This window comes from Bos indicus x Bos taurus, chromosome X, assembly GCF_003369695.1.
Source record: "Bos indicus x Bos taurus breed Angus x Brahman F1 hybrid chromosome X, Bos_hybrid_MaternalHap_v2.0, whole genome shotgun sequence".
In the NCBI taxonomy this organism is placed as follows: Eukaryota; Metazoa; Chordata; class Mammalia; order Artiodactyla; family Bovidae; genus Bos; species Bos indicus x Bos taurus.
The window spans coordinates 88,919,615-88,939,206 of NC_040105.1; the positions used below are offsets into that span (position 1 = coordinate 88,919,615).

Here is a 19,592-nt window from a genome sequence, read left to right on the forward strand (position 1 = left end):
TTACCTCTGGGTATGTGATTTAAGGTCAGGCTCCTGAAATTATGCCAGTATCCGAGACACATGATCAAGATTTTAAAATATGGGCATAAATCAAGTGTAAATTTAATTAGTGCTAGTGAAGAGGTTTAAGTAATGCAGCCAGTTACAAAATAAATAATGCAAAAAACAATAGCTTTCCCATGTTTAAGCAGTAGTAATTGGGAAATATAATGGAGGAAGTTCCCATTAACAATTTCAACCAAAAGTATGAAGTACCTAAGAGTGAACTTTAAAAATGTGCATAACCTATATGAAGATGACCATAAAAGTTTACTGAGGCATATAAGAAAAGACATGAATAAATGAAGACTACACGGACTCAATAGTATAAGAATGTCATCTAGCTCCAAATTAATCAATGCATTTAATATCATTCTTATAAAACCACAGTGGGAATCTTTGGGGGAAGGAAAAGAAGGAGGGTCTCGACAAGATTCTGAAGTTTAAATGGAGGGGATAAATGCATGAGATTAGTGATCTCTTGTTTTTTAAGGAAAGTAATGATAGCTTGCTTGTAGAAAAACATGAAAATATAAGTTTATTATCTGACTGTAAATTTAAAATATTTGCTATAAAACTAAATGAGTTCTAGTGCTTCAATAATTGGAAATCTCTTGTAGAACAAGGATAGAAAGAAAAATCAGTGAAAAATTTTAAAGTACAGAATCAAACCTGGGTTTATGAAGATGACATTTCCATTCTGGAGAGAAAGGATGGAATAGTGAATAAATCAATTGCAGTAGCAGGCTAGCCAGGTGATCTGGGGGAAGCGGGTTATGTTTTGCCTAAAGAGGTTAACTGAAATAAATACTAGGTGAATTAAAGCTAGAAAATGAAACCATAAATATTTAAATTGTATAAATATGAATATGAAAATGTATAAATAATAATTGTTGGGTTGGAGAGAGGACCACTTATTGAAGTATAATTTAAAAATATATAATATAGTCAGTCAAATGGTTCAAGAATAAGACTATAAACATAGTATAAATAGGTATACTGTCCCCCATCTACCTTGTATTACTCCCTCCCCCCTCCCCCCATCTATTCGGCTAACCACTGTAATTGTATATATCCTTCAAAAGTTTCTTTATGGCTTTGCTAGCAAATAAAAATATGTATTCTTAGCCCTCTGCTTGTTTTAAAAATATAAATAATAGTATATTCTACACACTGTACCTTGCTTTTTATTTTTTTTATTTTTTTCTACTTTAAGTATATTTATTTTAATTGGAGGCTAATTACTTTACAATATTGTATTGGTTTTGCCATACATCAATATGTACCTTGCTTTTTAAACTTAAAGCTTTATACACTTATTTTAAACATTTTGTAGCTCTTTTCACATCAGTCAGTATATGAAGAGCTTCATCAGAATTTTTATAGCATCACACATTGTCTGCATGTGCTATAGTTTATCTAGACCCTTGCCGGTGGGTGTTTGGGTTGTTTCCTCTTCTGCTAATATAAACAGTGGTGCAATGGATATCATTTTACATGTCATTTTACAGATGTATATCTTTGTAGATAAATTTCCAAAAGAAGTATTACTGGTTCAAAAGATAGATGCATTTGTACTTCTTAAAACATTGGCCACTTATTTTCCATAGGGATTATACCAGTTTACACAACCATTAGAAGTCACAGAAGTTGCCCCTTTCTTCACAGTGTCCTCAAACAGTATATTACTAGATTTTTAAAAAAATATTTCTTCCCATATATTAGGTAAAATTGTTCTTAAGGTAGACATAATTTGTGGTTTTCTCCTAAAAATGAGGTTGAACATTTCATGTTTGAAGGAATTTTGAAACATGATATGGAGACATAAACCATAAAGGAGAAAACAGTGGAAAGATTTGACTACATAAAAAATAAAAACAAAATAAGAAAAGCAAATGACAAACTGGGGTTGGGAAATACTTGCAACATTTGACTAAATAGTTAAAAATCAGTAATAAGAAGATATTAATCCAGTGAGAAAATGGGCAGATGATATGAATAGGCAATTTTGAATGAAGAAATTAAAGTAACCATTAAACCTATGATAAAAATTTAGTCTCACTGATAGGTATTGAATTAGAAATATTAAAACACCTTTGTGATAATTGGTTATTTCTTTAAAAGTATATATGTTATACATGTGGTGCTTCTCTTAAGTGAAACATAGGGATATTCTATGATATACATTTTATTTTATTATATTTTTAAATAATGCAATGCTACCATTAAAATTTTTTTCTTGTTATTATTTTATTGAAGGATAATTGGTTTAGAGAATTTTATTGTTTTCTGTCAAGCCCCAACATGAATCAGCCATAGGTATACATATATCCTCTCCCTTTTGAACCTCCCTCCCACCTCCCTCCCACCTCCCTCCCAATCCCACCCCTCTAGGTTGATACAGAGCCCCTGTTTGAGTTTCCTGAGCCATACAGCAAATTCCCGTTGGCTATCTATTTTACAGATGGTAATATAAGTTTCCGTGTTACTCTTTCCATACCTCTCACCCTCTCCTCCCCTCTCCCCATGTCCATAAGTCTATTTTCTATGTCTGTTTCTCCATTGCTGCCCTGTAAATAAATTCTTCTGTACCATTTTTCTAGATTCTGTATATGTGCATTAGAATATGCTATTTATCTTTCTCTTTCTGACTCACTTTACTCTGTATAATAGGCTCTAGGTTGATCCACCTTATCAGAGCTGACTCAAATGTGTTCCTTTTTATACTTATTAATATTCCATCGTGTATATGTACCACAGCTTCTTTATCCATTCATATGTCGATGGACATGTAGGTTGCTTCCATATTCTAGCTATTGTAAATAGTGCTGCAATGAACAGTGGGATATGTGTATCTTTTTTAACCCTGGTTTCCTCAGGATATATGCCTACGAGTGGAAATGCTGGTCATATGGTGGTTTTGTTCCTTGTTTTTAAAGGAATCTCCATACCATCTTCCATAGTGGCTGTATCCATTTACATTCCCACCAATTCCCACCAACAGCGCGAGAGCGTTCCCTTTTCTCCACACCCTCTCCAGCATTTATTGTTTGTAGACTTTTGGATGATGGCCATTCTGACCTGTGTGAGGTGATACCTCATTGTGGTTTTGATTTGCATTTCTTTAATCATGAGTGATGTTGAGCATCTTTTCATGTGTTTGTTAACCATCTGTATGTCTGCTTTGGAGAAATGTCTGTTTAGGTCTTTTCCCCACTGTTTGGTTGGGTTGTTTGTTTTTCTGGCATTGAGTTGTATGAGCTGCTTGTATATTTTGGAAATGAATCCTTTGTCAGTTGTTTCATTTGCTATTATTTTCTCCCATTCTGAGGGTTGTCTTTTCACCTTGCTTATAGTTTCCTTTGCTGTGCAAAAGCTTTTAAGTTTAATCAGGTCCCACTTGTTTACTTTTGTTTTTATTTCCATTACTCTAGGAGGTGGGTCAGAGAGGATCTTGCTTTGATTTATGTCATCGAGTGCTCTGCCTATGTTTTCCTCTAAGGGTTGTTTACAGTTTCTGGTCTTACATTTAGGTTTTTAATCCATTTTGAGTTTATCTTTGTGTATGGTGTTAGGAAGTGTTCTAATTTCATTCTTTTACGTGTAGCTGTCCACTTTTCCCAGCACCATTTATTGAAGAGGCTCTTTGCCCTGTTGTATATTCTTTCCTCCTTTGTCAAAAATAAGGTACTAATAGGTGCATGGGTTTATTTCTGGGCTTTCTATCTTGTTCCATTTTGTGTTTTTGTTTTTGTGCCAGTACCATACTGTCTTGAAGACTGTAGCTTTGTAGTATAATCTGAAGTCAGGAAGGTTGATTCCGCCAGCTCTATTCTTCTTTCTCAAGACTGCTTTGGCTATTCGGGGTCTTTTGTGTTTCCATATGAATTGTGAAATTTTTTGTTCTAGTTCTGTGAAAAATGCCATTGGTAATTTGATAGGGATCATATTGAATTTGTAGATTGCTTTTGGTAGTATAGTCATTTTCACAATATTGATTCTTCTTACACAGGAACATGGAATATCTCTCCATTTTTTAAAATTAATCTATTTAAATTGGAGGCTAATTACTTTACAATATTGTAGTGGTTTTTTGCCATACATTGACATGAATCAGCCATGGGTGTACGTGCGTCCCCCATCTTGAATCCCCCTCCCACCTCCTTCCACATCCCATCCCTCAGGGTTGTCCCAGTGCACCAGCTTTGAGTGCCCTGTTTCGTGTGTTGAACTTGGACTGGTGATCCCTTTCCCATGTGGTAATACACATGTTTCAATGCTATTCTCTCAAATCATCCCACTCTCGCCTTCTCCCACAGAGTCCAAAAGTCTGTTCTTTATATCTGTGTCTCTTTTGCTGTCTTGTATATAGGGTCATCATTACCATCTTTCTAAATTCCATATATATGTGTTAATAGACTGTATTGGTGTTTTTCTTTCTGACTTATTTCACTCTGTATAATAGGCTTCAGTTTTTTTAATTAATCTATTTATTTGGCTGCACTGGGTCTTAGTTGTGGCACCCAGGATCTTAGTTGCTGCATGTGGGATCTAGTTTCCTGACCAGGGTTCGAACCCAGGCCCCTCACATTGGGGACTCAGAGTCTTAGTCACTGGGCCACCAGGGAAATTCCCCATGATAGTTTGAGGTTGGTGGTAATGTTCCCAGTTCCTTCCCAGCATCTCCTCCCTGTCCCCAAACCCCCAGTGGCCTTACATGTTTTGGATAGCAGGGTCTTATTTATTGTCATAAATTGTTTAACAGTTGGATGTAGGCAGCAACAGATTCAAATGCAGTTACTTATTAAGAACTTTTTTTCCCTTTGAAAAGGAAGAAGAATATCTGTAATTATGTATTGGAGTCTGGAAACGGTTGGTTAAGGTCAGCACAAATATTTATTGAGCACTTAGTATCATGTGCCCTGTGCAGTGATCTATAGTGAAGATGAAAAGATAAACTGTTTTCTGTTAACCAGTTAATCTTATTTGTGTCTTCATGTACTTGATTTCTCAAACTTTATTTCTTTTATAGTTTTTATTTTAAATTTTCAAGCAAGCGGCCAAGTAATGTTTTCTGAAACTTTATTCCAGACTTCTATTTATTATTTTTTCTCACAGACTTATTGTATAATTCACATACCACATAATCTACCCATTTAGAGTGCACAGTTGATTGGTTTTTAGGATAGTCACAGAGTTATGCAGTCATTGCTGAAGTCCGTTTTACAACATTTTCATCATCCACTGAAGAAACACCATGCACATTATCAGTCACTGCCCATTCTTTCTTCACCCCAGTTCTGGCAATCACAAATCTGCTTTCTGTGTCTCTAGACTGCTCTGTTCTGGACATTTCATATAAATAGAATCATACAATATATGGTATTTTGTGATTAGCCTCAGCATGTTTTCAAGGCTTATCCATGTTTTAGCATATATCAATACTTCTTTTCCTTTTTATGGCCAAATAAAATTCCATTGTATTAATATACTACATTTTATTCATCATCTCCTCAGTTGATATTTATTTGGATTGATTTCTTTCATCTTTTGTTATGAATAATGCTTCTGTGAACATTCATGTACATATTTCAGTGTGGATCTCTATTATCATATCTTTTGTTTGTGTTCCTAGAAGTGGAATTACTGGGTCATATGGTAACTTTATGTTGAACACTTTGAGAAAATGCCATACAATTTTATTGAAGAGACTACACTGTTCTACATTCCTATCAACATTGCATGAGGTTTCCAATTTCTCCATCTCCTTGCCAACACTTGATATTATCTGTCTTTTTTACTTTAGCCACTCTTTTTTATTTTTTGATGTGAAAGTTGCTCGGTTGTGTCTGACTCTTTGCAACCCTGTGGACTATACAGTTCATGGAATTCTGTAGGCCAAAATACTGGAGTGGGTAGCCTTTCCCTTCTCCAGGGGATCTTCCCAACCCAGGTATTGAACTCAGGTCTCCTGCATTGCAGGCAGATTCTTTACCAGCTGAGCCACAAGGGAAGTCCTTAGCCATTCTAGTTGCCATGACATAGTATCTCATTGTGGTTTTGATTTGCAAGTTCCTAATGACTGATGACATTAAGTATGATTTCAAGTGTTAGGTGGCCCTTTGTACCAACAACTTTGCATCTTTCTGACCATTCTTGTTTAGTCACCATCTTCTTCTGACCACAGCCTGGAAAGGATCTCTACATTTAAGGATTCATGTCCTTAGTTTTGCTTACCTGGATAATCCAGGATAAACTCCCTATATCACGTTACTTAACCAATTTGACCATTACCTCATCTGTAAAATCTCTTTTGTCAAATAAGGTAATGTGCTCACAGTCTCTGGGTATTAGGATGTGACCATCTTTGGGGGACCATTTTTCTGTCTACCACACCATCTTAACAATATAAAAATTTCTGATTCATGCACATGAGATCTTTCCACTTATTTAGGATGTCTTTCTTTTAGTACTATTTTATGTTTTTCTGGATACAAGGCTTGCACTTCTTTTGTTAGGGTTGTACATAACTATTTTATTCATTTTGAATAATCATAAATGGAATATTCTTAATTTCATTTTTGGATTGTTCATTGATAATATATAGAATTGAAATTTATTTTTATATTGATCTTGTATCCTGCAACTTTGCAGAACTTGTTTATTGTTCTAATAGATTTTTTATGGATTCCTTAGGTTGTTATGTATTCATGATCATATCATCTGTTAATAGAGATAATTTTATTTCTTCTTTGCAATCTGGTTGCCTTTGTTTTCTTGCTTAATTGTCGTGGCAAAAACTTTCTATGTATTATTGAAGTGGTAAGAGCAGACATCCTTGTTTTGTTTTTGGTGGCAGTGGAAAAGTATTCAGTCTTTCACTATTAAGATTGATGTTAGCTGTAAGTTTTTCATAAATACCCTTAATCATGTGTAAGAAGTTCCCTTCTTTTTCTAGTTTGTTGAGTGTTTTCATCATGAAAAAGTGTTGGATTTTCTCAAATGCTTTTTCTGCTTCTATTGAGATGATCATGTATTTTTAAAATGATGAGATAATTAAGGTATAATTCATATATTTTAAAATTCACCCTTTTGAAATGTACAATTCAGTGTTTTTTTTAATGTATTCACAGAGTGTGTAACTATCACTACTGTGTAATTCAAGAACATTCTCATCACCCCAAGAAGAAACCCTGTAACCGTCAGCAGTCACTCCTCATTACTCTCTCCTCCCAGCTCCTGATAACTAACCATTATTATACTTTCTGTCTATGGATTTGCCTTTTCTGGACATTTCATATAAATAGAATCATACAGTATGTAACCTTTTGTGTTTGAAAGTGAAAGTGTTAGTTGCTCAGTTGTGTCTGACTCTTTGTGACCCCATGGACTGTAGCCACCAGGCTTCTCTGTCCATGGGGTTTTCTAAACAAGAATACTGAGTGGGTTGCCATTTCCTTCTCCAGGGCAATCTTCCCAACCCAAGGATCCAACCCAGGTCTCATGCATTGCAGGCAGATTCTTTACCATATGAGCCACCAAGCCCAAGTATTCTTGCCTGGGAAATCCCATGGACAGAGGAGCCTGGTGGGCTACAATCCATGGGGTTGCAAAGAGTTGAACACAACAGAGTGACTGAGCACACACGTGGACTGTAACCCACCAGGCTTCTCTCAGTGGGATTCTCTAGGCAAGAATACTGGAGTGGGTTGCAATTTCCTTCTTCTGGGGATCTTCCTGACCCAGGGACTGAAGTCACATCTTCTGCACTGGCAGACAGATTCTTTACCACTGAGTCACCTGGGAAGCCAATACTAAGCAGTACTGATGAACTATTTTTTAAATCAGAATTTTACTATGTCATGACAGGACTTTCCCGGTGGCTCAGACGGTAAAGCGTCTGTCTACAATGTGGGAGACCTGGGTTCGATCCCTGGGTCAGGAAGATCCCCTGGAGAAGGAAATGGCAATCCACTCCAGTACTATTGCCTGGAAAACCCTATGGACAGAGGAGCCTGGTAGGCTACAGTCCATGGGGTCGCAAAGAGTCGGACACAACTGAGTGACTTCACTTTTACTATGTCATATTTATTAATTTTCCTTGCTTTGTTGTTATTTCTCTATATAAGTAAAGTTTGTTATAATTGTGTTACTTGTTAAAAAATGATTTTGACTTTTTCCTTTTGCTTGTTACTTTAATTTAGGGTTACTCCAGCATCTACTTTTGCTGCCACTGCTAGTTCAAACACCATGCTATTTACCCCATTTTCAGATTCTTCTATCTGCACTGCTGCTACTGGGCCCTCATGTAAGTTACTAGTTGCAAAGAAAATACTATTATTTCGTATTAGGCCATTTAACTCAATTTGCCAGTATAAGCTATGGATCTCTGACACCTCATAAGTTATCATTATGCTCGATCCCATCTGTAATTGCTGATATCAGTACTAGCTTTGCTTAAGAACCTAATTGTCATGGCTTCCGTTGTGAATTTTATATTAACATGATTATTACAGCTTAACGTAATGATTTTAAGCATATAATTCATTAACATTGTAATGTTTTGAAACAACTTCTTGAAGCTAATGGGAATAGGAAGAGTGGGAGTTTTGCCAAGTATGTTTGAAGGTTAGAACTCTTATTATCCTTGTGAATCAGATAAAATGGGAAACAAATGTTGGAGCCTTGCTGTATTTTATTCTTCTATATAGACCAGGTTTGTGATCCTTACATTTTACCTATAAGAAGTGTTACATGACAAAAGGACTAGCTGTAGTATTGTACTTTTATGACACTGTGAGATGCCTCCTGTTCTCTCCTCTTAAAGATGAACACCTGGATGTTTTGAGCTGAGAAGTGGGACATTAATTATCTCATAACCCAACTTCTTTGCTACACATCTTCCATTAGTAGAGTAATAACAAATGTTGAGAATATTGAATTCTGTATATATCTTAGGTAATTATTTTTTACAGGTCCACATAAACTGCTGGTGCTTTGGAGGCATCTGCACAGTGCCATGATATTAACCATTAGACTTTGTTATTATAATCCTAGCAGTAATATGGTCCTCCCAAAGCTCTGTTATAGCAAAATTGTCACCATTTCTGGTAATAAAACTTGCCAGGAATTGCTAATACGTAGTTCAGCATGAAAAATGGTGGCTTGCCATTCCCATCATCTTGTGCAGTTGGCATAGGTGAACATTGGTTGAAATTGCAGGTTGCCACTTGAGTTGTATTTTCTTCCAAGTAGGGATGATTTTAATCTTGAGACATGACTGAGATTCTGGAAACCTCTTGATATATAATATCTTTCTCAAGTATAATAGATGTTGTGAATATGACCCTATCTGAGGTTGGGAGTTAGAATTATTGAATGAATTCCATTTTCAAAGTCTTGACTTCTGACCTTTGATAGGTTTTTTTTTTTCTTTCCTGTCCTTGATGTCCTTGCCTAGAAAATGAAAAGAAATCTTGACCACATTGTTTTTTAAAATTAACTTTAATGAGGAGGTATAATCTACATGTCATAAAATTATTTTAAGTGTATATTTCAGTGATTTTTAATAAATTTACTGAATTGTATAACAATCACAATAATCCAGTTTTAGAACATTTGTATCATCCCAATGAGATCTCTCAGCCCCAGACAACTACTGATCTACTTTTTGTCTCTATCTATGCCTTTTCTGCACTTTTCATTTAAATGGGTTGACTATAGTTTTTTTAAGTTTAGCCAAAGTTACTAAAGGACTCCTCAGATGAAAAATACTCTATATAAATTCTTCATTCACTATTTTTGATTAAAAGGGTAATAGGTAGTATTATGTTATTCTCTGCAGTTGATGCCCCAGTAACTTCCACTGGAATGTTTGGTGATACATCTTTGGGATTTGGATTAAGTTTCTCTGGAGCATATGGAGCAGCTGCTGTTGCATCTAGTAAGATTTTACGATTATTGGGATGTATTTGGATGCTCACTGGAAATGTAACAACAGTAAGTAGGTTGTATTCCGTAGTTTCTAGGATTCAGTTGGTTTTGATCATCTCATCGGAGTATCCAAAAGGTACATCAATGTTGAGAATTGTCGAAGCGTGGAAGGACATAGTTGATACCAATGATATTACTTCTTTTAGATGACTATAATCAGAGCTGCTATCAAACTCTTGTCAACTTTGAAGCTTAAACATTTTTATTATTGATCATACTGTTTAAAGTGACCCAATATATTGGGATTCCTAGTTTTAGTCTCTAAAAATTAATCTAAGATTTGACCTGTGTTGATCCTCTCCTAAAGTTAATTACAAGAGTTTCTGTAGATGTATCCTAAATTTATTTCTGCCAGTTAGGTCCTAGGTAGGTTGTAAATTAAAGAAAACTTAGTTATCCATTAGTGAAAGTGTTAGTTGTTCAGTCGTGTCCTACTCTTTGCAACCCCATGGACTGGAGCCCACCAGGCTCCTCTGTCCATGGAATTCTCCAGGCAGGAATACTTAAATGGGTAGCCATTCCCTTCTCCAGGGGATCTTCCCAACCCAGGAATCAAACACAGGTCTCCTGCATTGCAGGCAGGTTCTTTACCATCTGAGTCACCAAGGAAGCCCCTAGTTATCCATTGCCTATTACCTATAGTTATCCATTGACTGTTACCTATTGTGAGCTGGGTGGTTAGAGGTCAGTTACTACTTAAACCTATCATTTAAGTTAGACTCCACTTTAGGGAAGTGTTGTTTGTTTTCACTTTAAAAAGTTTACTTAGGGCTGAAATGAATCTTTCTTCAAACCTGTCATAAGCTAAAAGTCAGCCCCTCTTAAGTTTAAAGTAATTATTCATAAACGGAGATGTACACCATCTTTTGCATGACCAACACTTAACTGAGTTTCTTCTGTGTATTTGGCTAACTGGCCATCCTATGAGCATTATGAAGGGTATGGCTTGAGAACTTTTTAAGTTATTGTATTTACAAAAAAAATGTAACACATAGTTTCCCTTATAAAATGCTGAACAAAAAATTGATTCTTTCAGTCCTGGGTTGAGTCAGTGAAGTATGAATTTGCAAGCTCTTTGATGACTCTGCCGTACCTCACCCCCACCCAAGTCTTCAAATTCCTTCCTGCATACTGGCACCACTGCTACAAGCCCATGTATCTACCATTGCCTTGTGTTGTTAACCCACCTCCCATCAGATATGTTTCAACTCAGTACACCCAGCCCAGAGTTGTTTTTTTCCCTACTCACCTTTCTTTCTCCCCAAGTATATTTACTTGCTCAGATTCATCTCACAAATTAGCCCTGTAGGGCAGCTCTCAGATATCTGGGTCTGTAAATCTATCACTGTTTGGGATTGTTTTCTGTCCTAGATATAATCAGCAAGTTTTAAGAGAAGCTTGTTTGTTGTCAGTCTCATCTTTTGCATGAGTCTTAAGAAAGTGAATCTAAAGTGAGTCTTAAGAAGTGAGTAATGCTGTCCATTCCTAGCATGGAATAAGGTACATAGTTGTTGATCAGACAGGATAGGAAAATTGAATTGTGGGGTCTTTTAAAGGATGGTCTCACTATTTTAGGCTTCCCAGGTGGTGCAGTGGTAAAGAATCCACCTGCCAGTGCAGGAGGTGCAGGAGATGTGGTTCGATCCCTGGGTCAGGAAGATCCCCTGGAGGAGGAAATGGCAACCCACTTCAGTATTCTTGCCTGGAGGATACCATGGACAGGGGAGCCTGGTGGATTACATACAGTCCATGGGATGTCAAAGAGTTGGACACTACTGAGCACACTGAGCATAGCACATTGAGCACTCACTTTGTTATGTATTGATTTTTAAGATGATCAGAATGAGATTTATTTAAATGTAAATCCAAATTTGTTATGTAATTATTTTCTATTATTTGTAGAACAGTGCTTTCCTTTTAGTACACAGATAACATGGAGTTGACTCGTATTTAGTTTTGACCAGAGCTGTAACTTGTAAAATCAGACTGTGATAGAACCTTTATTCTCAAAACTATTGCTTCTTTTGGAATTAGTTGAAATATTATTGTCATTTTAATATTGTATACTATGACAGAGCTAATTTATACCTTTTAAAAATACCATAAAAATAAGGAATAAAAAAATACTATATAAAAAAGTTTAAAATAATCATACTATTTTTTATGACTTGATTCCTTTGTGTTTAGACTGACAGGTATTAATTTTCCTGAAGGTATCACACAGCATCTTTGGAGAGGCATTGATTTATGTTAATTTCTTTGTTTAGTGGTAGTGATGGTAGTTGCTTTTCTAAATATTACAGAAACCATATACACATGCATACATACATATATCACACACTCTAGAGGGAACAGTATGGTTCTTTCCTTAACAGCCTTTTTTCCAAACACATACAAACATACATTAAATGTGTTTGTTGTTGTTGTTGTTGTTGTTGTTGTTTTCAAAAAATGGGATACACACACTTAATCTTAGAATTTGCCATTTTCTTAAGTATATATTATCTTTGGACATCTGTCCATGTCAGGAAGTGCTGACTTAAAAAAATAAAAAAACTTCTTTGGGTGAAGATAAGCTCCTTTACAAGAAAGACTTGTGTTTTTCTTGATGGTTTATGTTTTTCTGTCTTGAATGTAGTAATTATACAATGTTAGAATGATTAATCAGTAAAGGGGGGGTCTTGATAATGGCATTAATTTTCAGCATTTCTGAAGAAGGAATTCTTTTCAGATCAGGTTTTTTATTCTTAGATGAAGAAGGTGATGACATGTGTCAGTAAAGAATGCTATGTGGGATCTAGTCTGTAATCTCTGCAGTGTTTTAAGTGATGATGACCCCAGAGATCTTTGGTATTTGGACATGATCTTCTCTTGCCCATTCCACTTTCTAACACAAAGAATGGGAGAATTATTGTAAGGATCCTTGTGGCCAAAAGGGAAATGAAATCTTGTGGAAAGCTAATACAGGTGTTATCATGGCAATGAACTTTAAGGAAATTAGAATTTAGAAGTTGTTTTAAAGTCAGCTTTAGGGACCTCCTGAATTTAATGTTGCATAAACATAATTTAGCCATTCTCCTTTTGTCTTTTTTAAAATCTTTTTTAACTTCTTTTTGGTTTCTCTACCCCTTTTTCTGCCATACTATTTTAGCTTATTTTTAATTTTGACTTGCTCATGACTCTTTAATTTTACTTCACGTTTTCCCTCTGTCAGTCCTTTCAGCTCCCCTCTGTCTATTGTCTGATTCTTTCTACATGTTTGGAAATATTTCCAAATTTCTGCTTAGAGTCTGATGCTTTCCATATTTCTGGAAATACTTCCATATTTTTACCTGCCATCTGATTCTTTCCACAGTTCTAAATTTTTGAAACTGAGATTTTGACCCATCTTTTATCCCTGTTTGGCTAGAGCTTTTTGTGCCAGACCCTCTCATAGGCTGCCAGTAGTGTAGATGCCCACCCTTGTGATCTAGGATCAAAGGATAGAGTTTTAGTAACTCTGTCCTTCCCCATGTTTATTGCCCACTTCTCTTCTACCTGTAGTTCTCTCTTAGTTTTCTGAACTTTTATGTCAGTTTTGGTTCCTTCTTACACAATGAGCACTTAACAAACAATGCACAAAACAGTGGGGCTTTTAACTATAATACTGGCTAAGATGTATGCCAATTATGAGCTATGGTGTAGAGAAGCAGCAGTCTTCCCTACTGATAGGAGTACAAATTGGCAATATTTTTTTGACAGGGGAATTTGGAAAGAAATAATTACAATTTAGAGCATGCTGACCCTTTGGTCTAGCAATTTCATTTCTAGGATTAATTACACAGATATATTCAAGTAAGTATGCAAGGTTAGAGATGTACAGAGATTTTGTGTAAGATTGCAATTATTCTTTTCTTCAAAGTTTAGCAGAACTTACCAGTGAGGTTGGATGTGAGAGTTGGACTGTGAAGAAAGCTGAGCACCAAAGAATTGATGCTTTTGAACTGTGGTGTTGGAGAAGACTCTTTGGAGTCACTTGGACTGCAAGGAGATCCAACCAGTCCATTCTAAAGGAGATCAGTCCTGGGTGTTCATTGGAAGGACTGATGCTGAAGCTCAAACTCCAATACTTTGGCCACCTCATGCAAAGAGTTGACTCGTTGGAAAAGACCCTGATGCTGGGAGGGATTGAGGGAAGGAGGAGAAGGGGACTGACTACAGAGGATGAGATGGCTGGATGGCATCACTGACTCGATGGACATGAGTTTGAGTGAACTCCGGGAGTTGGTGATGGACAGGGAGGCCTGGCGTGCTGCGATTCATGGGGTTGCAAAGAGTCGGACACGACTGAGTGACTGAACTGAACTGAATGAACCAGTGAGGTTATCTGGGTCCGGAGTTTTCTTTATGGGAAGAGTTTAGAGGATTGATTCAATTTCTTTAATGGTTATAGGTCTGGTTAGGTTATAAATTTTATTTTTCTACACATTTATCCAAGATTTTCAGTTTTTAGCAGGAAGCTTAATCCAGGTAACTGGCCTGCCATATATTATAACAATGTTGAGTTAAAACCCATTACAACTTTGAATTCAAATTCACATTAAAAAGCATTTCTATGGTTTTTTTATCCTGAATGATCAAGTGCTGAGTTTTAAAATTTCTTACTTATTATTAACATTATACACTTCATTTTCCAGCTATAGCATCAACCACCACTACCACCACTGTTACCACCACCACCACTACTACTGCCACTAGTAGCTTTACCTTGAACCTAAAACCACTGACATCAATTGGGATTAATAACACTGTTCCAGTCAGCATTACATCTATACCTTTTACTCCGACTGTTAAGTAAGTATTCATTTGAAAATTTGTATCATTTTCATTTTATTTGTCATACACAAGACATAGTTTGCTTGTATATCTTTAGAATAGTGTTTGAAAGTTAGGTAAATGACTCAGAGTCAAGGAGCAGTTAGAGAAAGGCTTTCTGTTTCTTAGAAGTTGAACAACTAAAAGGATACTTTTGTCTTCTGAATATCATTATAATACAATTATTACTGTTGCGAATAATAGATAATATTTATTATGTGATTACTATATGTTGAGCAATATGACAGTGCTTTACACAAACATCATATCATTTAATCCTCACAATAACTTTATGAGTTAGGTACTATTTTGTTCTCACTTTATAGATGAGGAAACTAGACCACATTAAGATTTTATAATCTGCCTCTGGTCATATACTTGGTAATGGTTGAGCCAGGATTAAAATTCAGGCAGTCAAGTTCTAGAGCCTGAATTCTTATAATTTATGCCAGTTTGGGGCTATTATGAGTAAAGCTGCTATGAACATTTGTGTACAGGATTTTGGTGAACCTGGTCTTCTCTGGTAGCTCAGATGGTAAAGAATCTTCCTGCAATGCAGGAGACCCAGGTTCAATCCCTGGGTCGGGAAGATCCCCTGAAGAAAGGAATGACTACCCATTCCAGTATTCTTGCCTGGAGAATTCCATGGACAGAGGATCCTTTGGGGCTATGGTCCATGGGGTTGCAAAGAGTCGGACTTGACTGAACAACTAACACTTTTGGTGAACCTAACTCTCATTTCTCTGTACAGCCCATCTGTACAGTTACTGGGTGGTATGGCAGTTGCAAGTTTCGTTTTTAAGGAAATTGCTATAAATTTTTTCCAGAGTGGCTGTGCCATTTTACCTCTCCAACAACAATGTATGAGAGATCCAGCTTGTCCATATTCTCACCAGGATTTGGTATTGTCACTATTTTTTCATTTTTGTTGTTCAGTTGCTCAGTTGTGTCCGACTCTTTGCCACCCCATGGACTGCAGCCTGCCAGGTTTCCCTGTCCTTCAGTCTCTCCCAGAGTTTGCTCAAACTCATGTCCATTGAGTCGGTGATGCCATCCAGCCATCTTATCCTCTGTTGCCCCCTTCTTCTCCTACCCTCAATCTTTACCAGCATCAGGGTCTTTTCCAGTATTCAACTCTGCATCAGATGGCCAAAGCATTGGAACTTCAGCTTCCAGTATCAGCCCTTCCAATGAATATTCAAGGTTGATTTTCTTTAGGATTGACTTGTTTGATCTCTGCAGTCCAAGGGACTCTCAAGAGTCTTCTCCAGCTCATAGTAGTTTTAATATGCATTCCCCTGATGACTAATGATGTTGGACATCTTTTCATATGTTTATTTCCCATCTGCATATCCTCTTTGATGAAGTGTCTGTTCATACCTTTTGTCCATTTCTACTTGAATTTTGTTTTTACTAAGTTTTGAGAGTTTTATGTATTCTAGATACCTGCCCTTTGTCAGATATGTGGTTTATGAACAGTTTTTTCTAACTCTGTAATTAAAGAGTGTTTCACCAAACAAAACTTAATTGACAAGGTCTGATTTATCACTTTTTCCTTTAATGAATGTGCTTTTAGTGTCAAGTTTAAGAACTCTTTGCCTAGATTCCAAAGATTTTCTCCTAATTTTTTTCTGAAAGATTTATCGTTTTACATTTGCTGTATTTCCTTAGGATAACTTCCAGAGACTTTGAATGGTTGTTTTTGAAATAATCTTTACCAGTTTTGGTGGTTTTGTTAGGGAGCAGGTTGGAGAAATGTCTGTAAAATGTGATATTTTTTCCTCTAAGTTCTTCTGTGTTATACTTTTAAAAATCTGATCATACTTTGGAAAGTATGATCATCCGATCATACTGTATCCTTTTTAGTGCAATCATAACTCCTGTGATGACATATGGTCAGCTGGACGGTCTGGTAAACAAATGGAACCTTGAGTTAGAGGATCAAGAGAAATACTTTCTTCACCAGGCCACCCTGGTCAATGCTTGGGACTATACATTGATGGAGAATGGTGAGAAGGTAAGAAGATGTTCTCATTAATTTACCTGCATTGTGTAAGTATTTTCTGATGAACACAGGAAAATAGACCCATGTTTCATGGTTAATTTTTCTTTTCAATATTAGTGATAAACTTAAAAATATTTTCCTTAGATAATAAGTGCCCTGAATTAGGAACTCTTTCATACTTGAAGTGTATATTACAAAATAAATATTGCCTTACAGTTACAATATAAATTCAAATATTTATACTATTATATTCTTATTTTCCTTTATAGATAACTGCTTTACATGGAGAAGTAGAAAAAGTGAAACTGCATCAGAAAAGGTAGAACCTTAGCTTCCCTAGGTTGGAAGATTAAAGATCTATGTCTTTGTATGGTTGTTTTTCCTTGTTATGGTTTACTGACATTTATTGTGTCACTCAAAATTCGTTTCATTAGCCTTTCTATTGACTTTTTTTTCCAGGCTGGAACAAGAATTGGATTTTATCCTATCACAGCAGAGGGAACTGGAAGATCTCTTTATCCCTTTGGAGGAGTCTCTAAAGGACCATAGTGGGTCTGTTTATCCACAGTATATAGATGAGCATGAGAAGACGTAAGTAACTAAATAAAGATTGAGGAATAGGGCAGGTCTTAGCTACTAAACAAAGATAAAAATGACTTTGAAGGCAGGGAATAAAAATTGGGAGAAAAGTGCAAGTTCTGGTAGTTGCCATTTATCAACTTATTTGATTGCTGTTTATATTTTCAGGATGCTTGAAAGTGAAGTAGTCATTCTGGCAGTTTTGTTTTGTAGCATTTTGTAAACTGTTATTAATCTCAGGATTAGACATGACCACTGTTAAGTTTTTATATTTGTCAAGTTTGTTCTTAAATTAGAAATACAAATTTTATGTGTGTGGTATCATGATATTACAGAATATTTATGACCTCCTATTTATACTGACTCTTTTAAACCTAATGTTGATGCAATTGCTTCAGTGATAAGTCCATTTCTTATTCTAAAGGAAATTTGTTAATCTAGGCGCAGACTGTGTGGCTTTTAAACATTGAATGGTTTTGTCGATGTCTTAGATTGAATATATTTTATTTGTGTGTGATTTGGTCTTTACCTGAATATATTTTATTTGTGTGTGATTTGGTCTTTACCTGAATATATTTTATTTGTGTGTGATTTGGTCTTTACCTTTGGTCAATATATTGCCAATATTCCCACAGTAACTTTATTTCTTTAGAACTGAGATTTGGTAATAAGGCCAAATTATAAAATGTTATTAGAAGAACATGTATGAATGTGCTACGTAAACTAAATCTGATTGCTTTTATGAATGGCTTATTAGTGAATTAAGACTGAGCTTATTTTTTAAAACCTTGCAAGTTAACTTTTTGTAGATGTATTAAATGTGGTAAGTACAGCTAATCTGTATGAACTCTAGCTCTCTGTTTCTTCTATTGTATTTCAGCCTTTGTGAATCTTTTCATTTCACTGATTATCCTATGCATTCTATCATTTTCTTGGAAACAGAGTTACATTTTCAGCCATGTGATCCTACCTGTAGGTTGAAGAAACACTCACTTCAATTCAGTTCAGTCGCTCAGTCGTGTCCGACTCTTTGTGACCCCATGAATCATAGCACGCCAGGCCTCCCTGTCCATCACCAACTCCCGGAGTTCACTCAAACTCATGTCCATCGAGTCAGTGATGCCCTCCAGCCATCTCATCCTCTGTCGTCCCCTTCTCCTCCTGCCCCCAATCCCTCCCAGAATCAGGGTCTTTTCCAATGAGTCGGTTCTTCACATCATATGACCAAAGTATTGGAGTTTGAGCTTCAGCATCAGTCCTTCCAATGAATACCCAGGACTGATCTCCTTTAGAATGGACTGGTTGGATCTCCTTGCAGTCCAAGGGACTCTCAAGAGTCTTCTCCAACACCACAGTTCAAAAGCATCAATTATTTGGTGCTCAGCTTTCTTCACAATCCAACTCTCACATCCATGCATGCCTACTTGAAAAACCATAGCCTGGACTAGATGGACCTTTGTTGGCAAAGTAATGTCTCTGCTTTTTAATATGCTATCTAGGTTGGTTATAACTTTGTTCCAATAAGTAAGTGTCTTTTAATTTCATGGCTGCAGTCACCATTTGCAGTGACTTTGGAGCCCAAAAAAATAAAGTCCGGCACTGTTTCCCCATCTATTTGCTATGAAGTGATGGGACCAGATGCCATGATCTTCGTTTTCTGAATGTTGAGCTTTAAGCCAACTTTTTCACTCTCCTCTTTCACTTTCATCAAGAGGCTTTTTAGTTCCTCTTCACTTTCTGCCATCAGGGTGGTGTCATCTGCATATCTGAGGTTATTGATATTTCTCCTGGCAATCTTGATTCCAGCTTGTGCTTCATCCAGCCCACCGTTTCTCATGATGTACTCTGCATAGAAGTTAAATAAGCAGGGTGACAATATACAGCCTTGACGTACTCCTTTTCCTATTTGGAACCAGTCTGTTGTTCCATGTCCAGTTCTAACTGTTGCTTCCTGATCTGCATATTCTTTCTGATTGCTTTTAGGTAGTCAGATTTATATTGCATTGGAATCTTTACTAGAATCTTCAACAATCTAGGCAGACAATTATCTATAAGTAGTTTGGGACAGAAAGGCAGTAGTTACAAATAAATTTAATTGAATTATTTAGTCTTTATAGACAAA

General features: G+C 36.2%; 1 protein-coding gene across 5 annotated transcripts in view; it reads left to right on the forward strand.

Moving 5' to 3' along the window:
* The window catches only part of NUP62CL (nucleoporin 62 C-terminal like), a 103,682-nt gene that overhangs the window by 42,775 nt on the left and 41,315 nt on the right, over positions 1-19,592 (forward strand). For 3 of the 5 annotated variants that reach the window (XM_027534043.1, XM_027534040.1, XM_027534039.1), the window contains 6 exons: positions 8,244-8,347; positions 9,884-9,982; positions 14,709-14,865; positions 16,720-16,903; positions 17,161-17,210; positions 17,351-17,482. In XM_027534043.1, the coding sequence (XP_027389844.1) occupies positions 8,290-8,347; positions 9,884-9,982; positions 14,709-14,865; positions 16,720-16,903; positions 17,161-17,210; positions 17,351-17,482 (680 nt within the window). In that variant the 5' untranslated portion in view covers positions 8,244-8,289. Of the gene's footprint in view, positions 1-4,896; positions 4,922-8,243; positions 8,348-9,883; positions 9,983-14,708; positions 14,866-16,719; positions 16,904-17,160; positions 17,211-17,350; positions 17,483-19,592 lie in introns of those variants that run through there. The other 2 variants (XM_027534041.1, XM_027534042.1) reach the window with 2 other exon arrangements.